Below are 11452 nucleotides of genomic sequence, written 5' to 3'. Positions count from 1 at the left end.
CGAACCAATTTCTGAGTTTCTGGTTATGAAAGATACTCTCCTCATATAAGGGGAAAAAACCTTGTCAAACTACTTACTTGCATCCTACAGAGCAGTGTAGCTTCAGAGAACGCGTTCTCAAACGGATCATACGTCCCTGAACTTGAAAAATGGAGAAAAAGTTGTAATGCTCTTTTAGACTGAGACAGACCCAATAGGCTGAGCTAATGACTCTCCTTTGGGTGCTAACTCGCTTGCGGTCATGTCTTTTAGTCTTCCTGTTAATGATCCTCAGGGACAACTTCCCAGTATTGCTTGTTACTATAGATTTGAACTGAACCATCCAGGTAAGTAGTCTTCCCCAATGGACCCGATCCACTCACCTCCATACACGACCCAACGGTTGGGTCAGGCCTGGCTGGACCGTCGGTTGGCCCATATCCGCAAGATGGGTGTCGGTTGTTGTGCTTTCGGCAGGTCGGGCCAGGCTTTACGGCACAGGACTCTTCGACTTTTAAAGTGCTACTCACGGTCATGATCTATGTAAACTGTTGGGGTCAATCATGGCATTACATCAAACAGGTTACGTTCAGACCATTGCGCTAGCAGAGGAGTCTCGTGTATCGTCAAAGCTTTGCGAGTACAATCGAGCTTTGACGAGATGACGAAGAGTGGGGCTGCCACCGACATCGAATCGGTCATATGCCAACTCTGGGAATGCTCGTGCGAGCGCAGGAACCGAAAATCATGTCACTTTGTTGAATTCCCAGTACATTTCAACCACTGCAATCAGAACATCAAATAAAGGTGGATGAGGGTTGACATTGATCTCTCTGAAAGTTGCATGCAACACAAGAACCAGCCGGATAAGCCCTGGGTTACTGATCATTGTGCACGAACCAAACTCATTGCATGCCAGTTTGTAAGATTTGACAAGTAATGGGGACGACAGATCGAGAGAGATTGAGAGAGATAAACACTAGAAAAAGTGAGGAGAAAATGGCGAACACATCGAATTGCGGATTGACTATGCATATACGTGCCCACACTTCATCAACCTATGCTTGGATTTTCCCATAAACCACACAAAGCCCCCACAAGATTCTCTCTTTCCATGCAGAAAAGAACTCCAATTTGGCAACGTCTCTTGTGCTCTAACCCCAAGCACTCCATCGTTCCGTTGAGCCGTCGTTTTCGACAAAAACGCTTGGCATCTTGTTAAAAAGCAGAGGAGGGATATAGGCTTTAATCATGACCGGCTGTTTAATCATGCTGACAATACGACTAAAAGCCCCAGCATTGACTGCTTTTTACCGAGATAAATCCTTTATTCCTATCAGCAGCCCGTGCACCATCGACTTGATGGTGAACGAGTCATTCTAGAGGTCGGCTCTCCAAGCGCGTTGAACTTACTGGATTGAAACAACGTTCACGAAGATGCCAAGCCAAAAGAGAGAACAGGCTTCGCTGATTAAAATAAGCAATTAAGGACAGGGCTGCTTTGGTTGGACGAAAAGATGAGACCGGTGTTTATTTAACGTTATTGGAGAACTTGGCCGTCGGCAAAAGATCTCACCAGAAGTAGTTGGGAAGCGCATAATTAGACGACAATTTTTTTAGGAAGGAAACGTCAAACGTGTGATGATTCGCTTTCTCTTACGTAATGGAAACAAATTAGGCGGTCGACTGATGTCCAAATAAGCATTTGAGAATGTTCGGAAGGATGTTTTTATATTCCTTCCGACAATTTGATTATTCCTGATGGAAATTATAACAGCTGACGGGTTATAAATTAGGCCGGGCAGGCGTAACTTGCTTCGGCTGCTAATTTGACCGTGCGCTGCCTTTCTGTTTTGTAAGTAAAGTGAAGACGAGAGAGAGAGAGAGAGAGAGAGAGAGAGTCAAATACCGTGTAATTATATATATATTAAAATATCGATCATGATCATCCCTGTACATGCGGTGATTAACTAGTCTAGATTATTTTTCACACGCTATCGGGGGCTTCTGTAGTCTTAAAGAGACAGTCAAAGCTTTAATACATGGCTAGACTGATCTTTAGAGCTTTTTCTCTTGGAAATTGATGAGAATTTCTTTTCCAATTGCTAGCATGGAGGATGGGGAGAGGAGCCATCAACTTGGCAACTCTTCCTAAATGTTATCGTAAAGGGCTTATACCTGCTATAGATTTAGAAATGCATAAAGGTCATACTTAGGCATCACTTACTACTCATGTACGAGAGCCCCCCGTCACCACCTCCCCACCGAGACCCTAGAGGATTAGAATTCATTCACCAAAGCAAAATGCGCACACAACTACGGTAAGCGGGTTTGAAGCCGTGATCTTGTGTTCGGGAACATTTTACCAGTACAGTTAGGCAATTCAATTCCCACCGCTAGCTAGTACACTGATACAACTGATATCAACCTGGGGTGACAATTTCTTCTGCAATTTCCCTCGGGACAATTGCATAGTGTTTGAGATCATTCCACGAGAAAGATGAGATATCTAGACAAGCTTCAAACTTTGCAAGATCCCACACCAATCACCAACCACCAATTCGAAAGGGTGGAAATTTCCGAGGAACTTCTCGGTACTGAATAGAGAGGTACGGCAACTGTTATAAATACGAGCAAAAAGCAAAACCATTCGTGGTGGTCCGCCGTGGGAGGGTCTTCTGCTACAACTACAAGCTATCTTGTCCTCTTATGCAAAGGTTTTTGGCTTCTGTACGGCAACAATAATTGTTCCCAAGGTCCAGCATGTGTCCAAATGAGCTGCCCTCCCTTGGAGAATGTGAATAATCACAGTGCAAAATAACAGTTGATTGGGAAAGGTTGATGTGCGCATCTACATGCTGTAAAAAAACCAATCTTACTCAAAAGAAAATGCGAACATATGACACTAACTCGGAAAATACAGATGCAGACGGAAGGAAGCAAGAAGTGCGCGACTCTGTTTCTTCCCATCACTTTCCCATTGCGCAAAAACAGGGGATGAGATTTTCGTTTCTATTTTGTTTTTTTCCAAAGAAAAGGCGAAGCTGTAGCAGTCCTGGTAGGGGCGGGCGAGTCTTTAACGGGAAGGAAGGACCTTTGCCGACCACATGTCAAAACCTTGGACGATTACTGTCATCGCACTGCTCAACCCCACAAGCACAGTCGCGCAGTCCCATGATTCCTCGTGCTGTATTCTGCATGCTGGTCCCTCTTGGGCAGGTTCTATGATTTTTCTGCTGGCTCCAAGAGTAGAAATTGAACTTTCCTCCCAACCCTCCGTTAGTCCACAATGCTTACGGCTCTCCTTTGGTGTTGAGAACCAGCTTCTATAGCTGTCATGAGCTGGGATGACAGTGACGCAGACAATTGTAAATCTTCGGTAATTACTCGCGATGCAGTATGAACAGAGACTAAGAAATCACGCAGGTCACGAAAATAGCCCTAAATAAGTTGGTGCATCGGCCACGGAATACGGTATTAACAAAGACTAGGAACATGGTCCTTTTCGGACCCGGCATGTCCATACAAGAGAAGAGACCAGTGCAAGTGCCATGGCTAATGGCCATCATCAAACCAGGGATGCTCTGCTGGATCCCATAGATTTTCTATTTGAGGGTATAGGTGAAGAGAGTGGTGGTGGTGGTGGTGGTGGTGGTGGTGGTCGGCCCAAGATTTCTTTAAAAGGTCAGTGTGCCAAAATTAGGGCAAATTTCTACTATAATAACAACTGAGAAATTAGAAAATGGTGGGGAAATTATAAAATGCCCTTCGGTCATACACATAAGGCTCCATAATGGGACACGGGGAGAGGCCAGGAAGCTGGGGACCGGACAAGATGAGGGCAAAACCCAAGAGAAGAAAATTAAAAAAGAAAAGGAGAAGGAAGGGAAGATATAAGAATACACTCTAACATCATCGTAAGATCACTGCCTATGTAAGTCCAAAAGCTCTCGTCCCTTTTGGCCAAGAGGCCCCCCACCAGTTCTCTCTGCTAGTTGCTGCCTCTTCTCTCGATCTTTTATTAAGCTCTGCCCTTCACTTCCAAGTTCAAGATCAACTCCTCTCTCTCTCTCTCTCTCCCTCCCTCTCTCTCCCCTCTCTCTCTCTCTCTCTCTCTCTCTCTCTCTCTCAAAAGCCAAAATAATGGAGCCACTCATCAACACCAAATGCATTGAAGCTCAAACCAGCACTTCCTACTCCTCAAATAGTCCCTCAGGATCAAGCTCTTCCTGCTCAAAGAAAGCTGGAGCAGCAGGGAGTGGTTCTAGTGACTCCAGTAAGCAGAAGGCGAGCTCGGACGGCCCGAATTACCGCGGGGTGCGGCGGCGCCAATGGGGCCGGTGGGTGTCCGAGATCCGGGAGCCGAGGAAGAAGTCGAGGATCTGGCTGGGGACGTTCCAGACGGCGGAGATGGCGGCGCGGGCCCACGACGTGGCCGCGCTCACGATCAAGGGCCGGTCGGCCCACCTCAACTTCCCCGAGCTGGCCGAGCTGCTCCCCCGGCCCGCGAGCAAGTCGGCCAAGGACATCCAGGCGGCGGCGGCCCTGGCCGCCGCGATCAGCTTCCCGAGGGGCGACGGAGCCGCCGCAGGGGAGGCCGGGCCGAGCCGGCCTCACTCCCCGAACGCCACGGCGGAGTCCTTCGACACCCAGGAGTCGGCGAGTTCGCCGCTGGATAACGAGGACGACACGTTCATCGACCTGCCGGATCTCCTGGTGGGCTTCGGCAACAGGATGGAGGAGCTCTGCATGTCGTTCGCATGGCAAGACGAAGATGGCACGAGATTCAGCCACGGAGACGACCCTTTTCTCTGGAATTAGCCGTCATTATTACCACCTCAATTCCCTGCCAAAATAGAAAATGAATGACTGTGTACATCCCAGTTTCGGTTGAACTGAGTGATGATGATGGTGATAACAGAGCCAGCCGTTTTCCTGTCATTTTTGTGGTTTGTCACATAAAGGTGGTTCATTTTTGGATCTTTCTTGTTCTCTCTCTCTTTTTTTTTTTTTTTTTTTTAGGCATGAGAGTCTTATATAAGTTCTTCATTCCTTGTATATATTTCTGGAAAAATGCATCATGTTCTGCCGATCTCTCTGGTCTCTCCTCTCGCAGCATAAGATAGCCAATTGCCCCCGCTCCTCTCTTTTTCCACCCGGACCTTCTCCAAGCTTCCATCATTGGAAAGGGATCAGAAGAAATTGTCCCAGCAAAAAATATATATCTGCTTGTCATCCTATAAAGATCACCATCTTGCTAACTACTTTTCCACTTGGCAAAATAAAATAAAACCACCCTTTTTTTTTCTTTTTCTATTTCACTTTTGATAGCTTATGACGTGATCTTACGCTTGGCTCATCATCACTAAATTCATAAAGATGTAATGAAAATTACAAACATGTAAAAAGGCGATGTGCACATATAGATAAAGTCATGACCTCACCTCATCCAAACTACCAAGTTTTAAAGGCTCTTTAAACATATTTGCCAAGCTTAAGGTTAATCATTTTATTGGATAGCTTCAAGTACTGGTAGCCTATCTACCTCTCTCAGTGGAATCCAATTGACTCGTCACGTCATCTCCAGATAATAAGATAAATTAATCCATAGTGAATATGATAGTGAATATGATGATAGTGAACATGATGGTCTCAAAGCAAACTTTAGCCCACCACCATCGCCGTTAACATCCGATCGTCCTTTCCTTTTTCTGCCTCCTCGACGGGTGGTGGTTGGGGCCGCGTTTAACCTCACCGCCATCCCGACACGACACGAAGAACTCAAGAGCATGCTCAAGCATCGCACTTGTAAATCTAAAGAGGTCTTTGCTCTTCCCTCTCGCTCTCATCCCGGGTCTTGAACTGAAACCCAGCTGACCAACAGAAAAACCACGTCCTTAAACAAACCATGCGCGCCACATAAAAAATATTCTTCTCACTGGTCATAATGCACCTACTTAGGAGTTGGCATTGAGCCAATAAATCTGCCAATCGATTTAAGCTTATCATCAATGTCCAAACCGGCTGCAGTTAAACCTAATCTCAGCACGCCAAGAGCTTCCAAATGCTTATTCATTGTTTAATTTACCCGTTGAAGTGTGTAGAAAAGTGGAATGTACAGCTACATTCCATTTCAGTAGGTGAAGATTCTTCCTTTCATACGCATTCTACCGAGCGGGGAGACGGCTAGCCAAGGCCCAAAGAACACGTAGTATTATTACAAAACAACGTGATGACAGTTAAGCATTTTTCCACATGTGGACCTCGGATTTGCGTGCATAGATTACCTTATCTCCTATCTCCCCCTCCTCAAACCTTCGTGGGGGCCTGTCCCAATGTCAACGTCGACCTACCCTCTCGACCTAGTCCCAGGAATCAGAGACAAGAGACCGAATTCGAACGACCCATCGGCTCTAAATTCATCTGATGTTCGGGGGTTGAAAAATTAAAAGCACTAATAGCACCGACACTCTTCGAAAGTTTTTATATCATGTTGAAGTGTCCGATACCCTTCGACACTCAATCAACACATGTTAAAATATCCGACACTTGATCAATTCTCCAAACACTCTTTTACGACGAGTTAGAATTCTAATATGCAAATTTGTAAGTTCGAATTTCGATTCGATGTGATTTCAATATGCACAAGGTCAAAAAAAATTTCAATAAATGATGAGTCAAAATATAAGTATGTAGGAAAATTAAAAATAATAAAGAGAAAAGAAGAAAAACATAATCTTCTTTTCTCTTCCGACTCTTACTTTTCATGACAGACAAATCACTCCCAAGTTGGTTTTTTTCTCTTCTATTTTGGCACGTTTTAATATGCGAGTCTAGGATATGGATTGCTTATTTTTTTCCTTCAAGTTTTACAATTGGAATGTAATTGAATTTGTCAAATTGAAATAATAAATGATATTAATAAATTGTGGATTAATATTTTCAATGAAAATTTATTCTATGCTCTTTTATTATTATTTATTCATTTGTCAATTTGAATCAAATTAATTTATTTGAAATAATCATAAAAAAAGATAATTTATCAATATACAACGTGTTTTAACGTATCGGATTTTTTTTTTTTTTTTAAGAAACAATATGTCATCGTGTCGTGTTGTGTATCCCATGTCGGTGTCGGTAAGCGACGAAGTAGAGAAAAATCTGTAGAACGCGACGATTCCAAATCTAAAATGCGCAGAGGAAAAAAGATGGGAAGTGATCGCTTTGAAAACTAAAAGCCATATCGGACCTAGAAAGAGAAGCCGTGCGCGACAAGTCCTAGGTAGGGCCGACCGGGCGATTCCCACTTACGGGAGGTGTGAAACTTGCGAACGAGGTGGAGCTGCTGTCTTCTTTTTTCGATTTCCGCTGGGGGTGGTTGCATGTCAAACGGACAAAGCGTCCTCGTCCCCCTCACTTTTGAAGCCGACATTGATGCAGCACGGCCCCCCCAAGGGGTCATTTCGTTCGTGCCCAACTCGTTCCACACGTTACTTAATCCTTTAATCATGGTCTGATTCCGCACTGATTAAAGGGGGCGCGAAGTGATTGGTAGGTTTTGTGCAGAAACAGTTGCACTGTATATAGTCCTTAGGTTAATAATACTGGTTTAGTGATGTCTGCTTATGAATGTCCTCGGGATTATCCATGGGTTCATCGATCTTGCATCGAGGGAGCGAGCGCTGCGCGGAGCATGGTCGGGGACGGGCTGCTTTGATTTGATCCCGAAGGAAGGAAGAAGACGAAAGAAGATTCGAGACGTGAATAATGAAAAAGTTAAAAGAGATTCTCGAAAAGCAAATGCAATTCGTGCTTTTGCAGACGAAATTCGGATTCGATGATCGACGAGTAAAACGATTTAATATTCACGAGTGTGGACTAATCCCGATCGCTAAGTCGTGCCTCACGGGGTAAAACATGAATAATTAGGACTGACCTCACTTACGTGGCACGCGCTTAGGGATTGCTTTTACGTGCCGAAAGTAAATTTGCTTTGTCAAAATATGTAGCGCGTTTAATTTTTAAAATACTAAACACATTAGATTTCACGTTGTTATATACATGAAATTGCTTGGCAACTATGAATGAAATTAAAATGGCGATGTGGTGATAATTATAAATTGAGATTGTTAGAAAAATAACATTTGGCGATTCTTACATATGATGAATCGATTTCTCTACTTCATATGTCCTTTATCTTCTATTGCGACACTAAATTCCAGGAAAAATTACCGAATCATTCCTTAAATTTATTGTGTGAATGTCAATTAGCTCTTAAGTTCTTCAATTTTGCCAGTGCAATTTAAAAGTTCGTATCAAATTTCAACTTTGTCATTTCAGTTGGTTTTTACATAAAAATGATTATACAATTATCTAATCATTTGTAACATCTTGAATTCTATAGGAAAATGGGTAATGACACGGCCACATTTCATATGAAAAACACAGTTTCAAATTATACCTAAAAGTCCAATACCCAAAAGCACTTCACATAACAATACCGAAACTTATTTAATTAAATCCACAATATAGCATACATGAGGTCAAAAACAAGTTCTATCTTCTCAGTAAAACTTATACATATCCACAAAGCATTTCTTAAACCATTTCATAATTCAATTCATAAATTAGTTTCATCATTCGGTATATATGACATTTTGTGAAGCATTTCCTAAAACACTTGCGAAATTATTCTCAAATGCCAAAACACAGTAAATACTTGGTTTGGATTTTTATGCAATAAACATACTCTTTTATAAGTCATAGTCTATTGAATCTCAATAACCTTCAAGACATGAGTTTACAAATACATAGAATAAATGGTACCACCTACCTAGGAATACCTACAACTAATTCTATTTGCCATCGATCTTGTAATCCTATCAATCAAACGTAAGTTGACATCAAAACAGAGTAAAACCCTACCTCAATTACGAAATGGTTATATTACGCTTAAACGCTAACAAAGCGATTCTTATGTGCTGAAAAATCGTTCATTTAGTGAATATTCAGACCTAAATACAATGCGGAACTCGCCCACGAAACCTTATAATTTCACTTCAACTAAACTATTACTTTAAAATGAATCAAGTCAAACCCCATGACTTCATAATGCCATAATCCACATTTTCCATGAAAATTCAAAGCTCAACAACTCAAAAATCGGATCTCGTGACCTGCATTTCGCAGAACTTCGACTGTAAGCCCTAATTCCGAAAACTTCTCTGATTGGATGAACGAAAGGCGCAAACACTCGTCGTGCATTGCAAATCTGAGTAACTTTGGCTTGGTAAGGTAAGGTGTTTGTGGCGTATACGCGCAAAACCTTTTCTCTTTTTCCTTTCACTTCCATCTTCTTTCTTTCTCTTCTTTATCCCCCTTTTCTTTCCCTCTTTCCTCATGCGAGCTCTCGATCTCCTTTTTGTGTCAGAGCTTACTTTCTTCTTTCTTTTATTGACTTCTACACCTTTTTTTTTTCAAGTCTCATCGAAAGGTTAATATTATATTATCGTCAACTCTCGTGACATAAAAGAACTTAAGCAAAATCACTTCTTTGGCACACTTTTCTCAATTTTGTATTCTTTCCCTTTTTCTTTTGTGCTATTATTCATCTTCCATGGCATTTGTCCCGCAGCCACGTGTTCTCCCTTCTGCCCGAGTCAACAGCAACCCTCGATTCTAACCACAGGCAGCTAAGGCCGCCGCCAACCCATGTAGACCACGGATTTGCCTAGGGCAGCTGCTCATTCTCCCTTCTTCCCCTCCCCGGCCCCTACGACACTCAAAACAAAGGGTCGACATCAACCCTCCACGCTCGTGTCAACCAGCCAAGGCCAGGCCCCCGCCAACCCATATTGACCTCACGTCAGCCCCAAATTTGAAGTCGGCTGAGTCCCTCGAGCCAAGTCTCAGGCCTCACCTGTCCGTCTTACCCTTCGTTTCTCGTCCACTTGGCGTGAGCCGACGGGGATAGATTGATGGTCGACTTTTGGTGTACGTGCGAGAGATGCTTATATATGGCTTCGACACTTGGAGACGCGAAACATTACATCAACCACAAAAGAAAAAAAGAGAAAGAAAGAAAGAAAAAAAAAATCTATAAAGTATGCAAAACGATGTCATTTCGCTTAAGTTATTCCATTTCAAATGCCGACCGGTGATAACTAGACTGCAGCTTCAGCATTTTTAGTGCAAAATTGGCCGGAATGTTATAGTGTAATTTCATGCAGAAGTTTAAGAATACACTAGCATCCGTATGATATGTTTTTAACTCATTTGATAATTTTTCCCTAAGTTCCAATATCATGGTACCAATATTTGCGAGAGAAAAAAAAAGAAAAAAAAATTAGGAATTAATACTATCAAAAACTCCAAATTGGTACATTTATTACAAATTTATGTATGTCTAATTTTTTTATCACAAAAACCTTAAACTAATACACGTGTGACAAATTTATTTTTTCATTAATTTTCATTAAATTTTACCGTTAAGTTGCTATGTTAGATAATATATGACAGTTGATTGATATATTATTTTGGGATTTTATTGTCTATTTATCATAAGTGTATTAATTTATAGTTTTTCATATTATTAATCCAATTTAATAAAAAATGAGAAAGTAAAATTTGTCACAAATATACCAGTTTGAGTAATTTGGGGTGACGTATATTAATCCAAAAATTAACAATAACTTACTCAATAAAAGAGCCAACAGAACTGAGAATTAAGTAGCCATAAAGCTGCATTTGGGCATTCCAAAGTGCTAAATATAAAATATTTTAGAAGTAAAAGGGAGTAACACGTAACGCACACAGATGATTGATGATTGAGAAAGTTTTGATTTTGTGTAAAGAGATATAACGCGTAATGATCTTTTCCAGAAGTATCAAAACTTTAGGGGCGACATGTACAGCTAGCGACGACCCATTATATAGTGGGGGATGAAACGCAATTGGAGGACTCTTTTTCAAGCTTTTCTTGTTACGCAACTCGTTAATTAGAGCATCAAATTTGTCATTAGGCAGAGTAAGAGAGACAAAAAATAATAATAATAAAACAGAAATTGATGGACCACTCAAGTAATGATGACGTGAGGCCACGTCGCTCTCGAGATTAAGCGTCGACAGCGACGAGTGGGGGCAAGAGAAGGGAATCCAAAGAGTTTTCGTGGCCAACTTCATTTGACGGAGATTCTTTGTAATCTCATTAGTGATTTAAACCATCACCATCCATCCATCCACCTCGGATTTAATTTAATCATTGTTAATCCGATCCATTCGAGCTAGAGCTCGAGTACCGCCGTGGTCGGAGCTCGAAGAGACCCCGCCACTGCTGCCGCCGCCTTTTCACGGTGCGAGCTAGCCATCTGGACATGTCGCTCTTGAGTTCCTGCACTTGCTCGATGATCGATGGGTCTTTTGACTGTTAGGTGAGCGACTTCTCGTTCGGGGGTTGCCTTGGTACGAGGTCGAC

At 42.3% G+C, this 11452-nt stretch overlaps 1 protein-coding gene across 1 annotated transcript; it reads left to right on the top strand.

Moving 5' to 3' along the window:
* Positions 1 to 3788: 3788 nt before the first annotated feature.
* Positions 3789 to 5071, top strand: LOC104441937 (ethylene-responsive transcription factor ERF039). The gene has a single exon (XM_039311208.1). It carries the CDS (start codon positions 4123 to 4125, stop codon positions 4798 to 4800), a length of 678 nt encoding a protein of 225 aa, XP_039167142.1. The 5' UTR covers positions 3789 to 4122; the 3' UTR covers positions 4801 to 5071.
* Positions 5072 to 11452: the final 6381 nt, after the last annotated feature.

Source organism: Eucalyptus grandis, chromosome 4 (genome assembly GCF_016545825.1).
Source record: "Eucalyptus grandis isolate ANBG69807.140 chromosome 4, ASM1654582v1, whole genome shotgun sequence".
Taxonomy (NCBI): Eukaryota; Viridiplantae; Streptophyta; class Magnoliopsida; order Myrtales; family Myrtaceae; genus Eucalyptus; species Eucalyptus grandis.
This window is presented reverse-complemented; position numbering and strand designations above follow the sequence as displayed.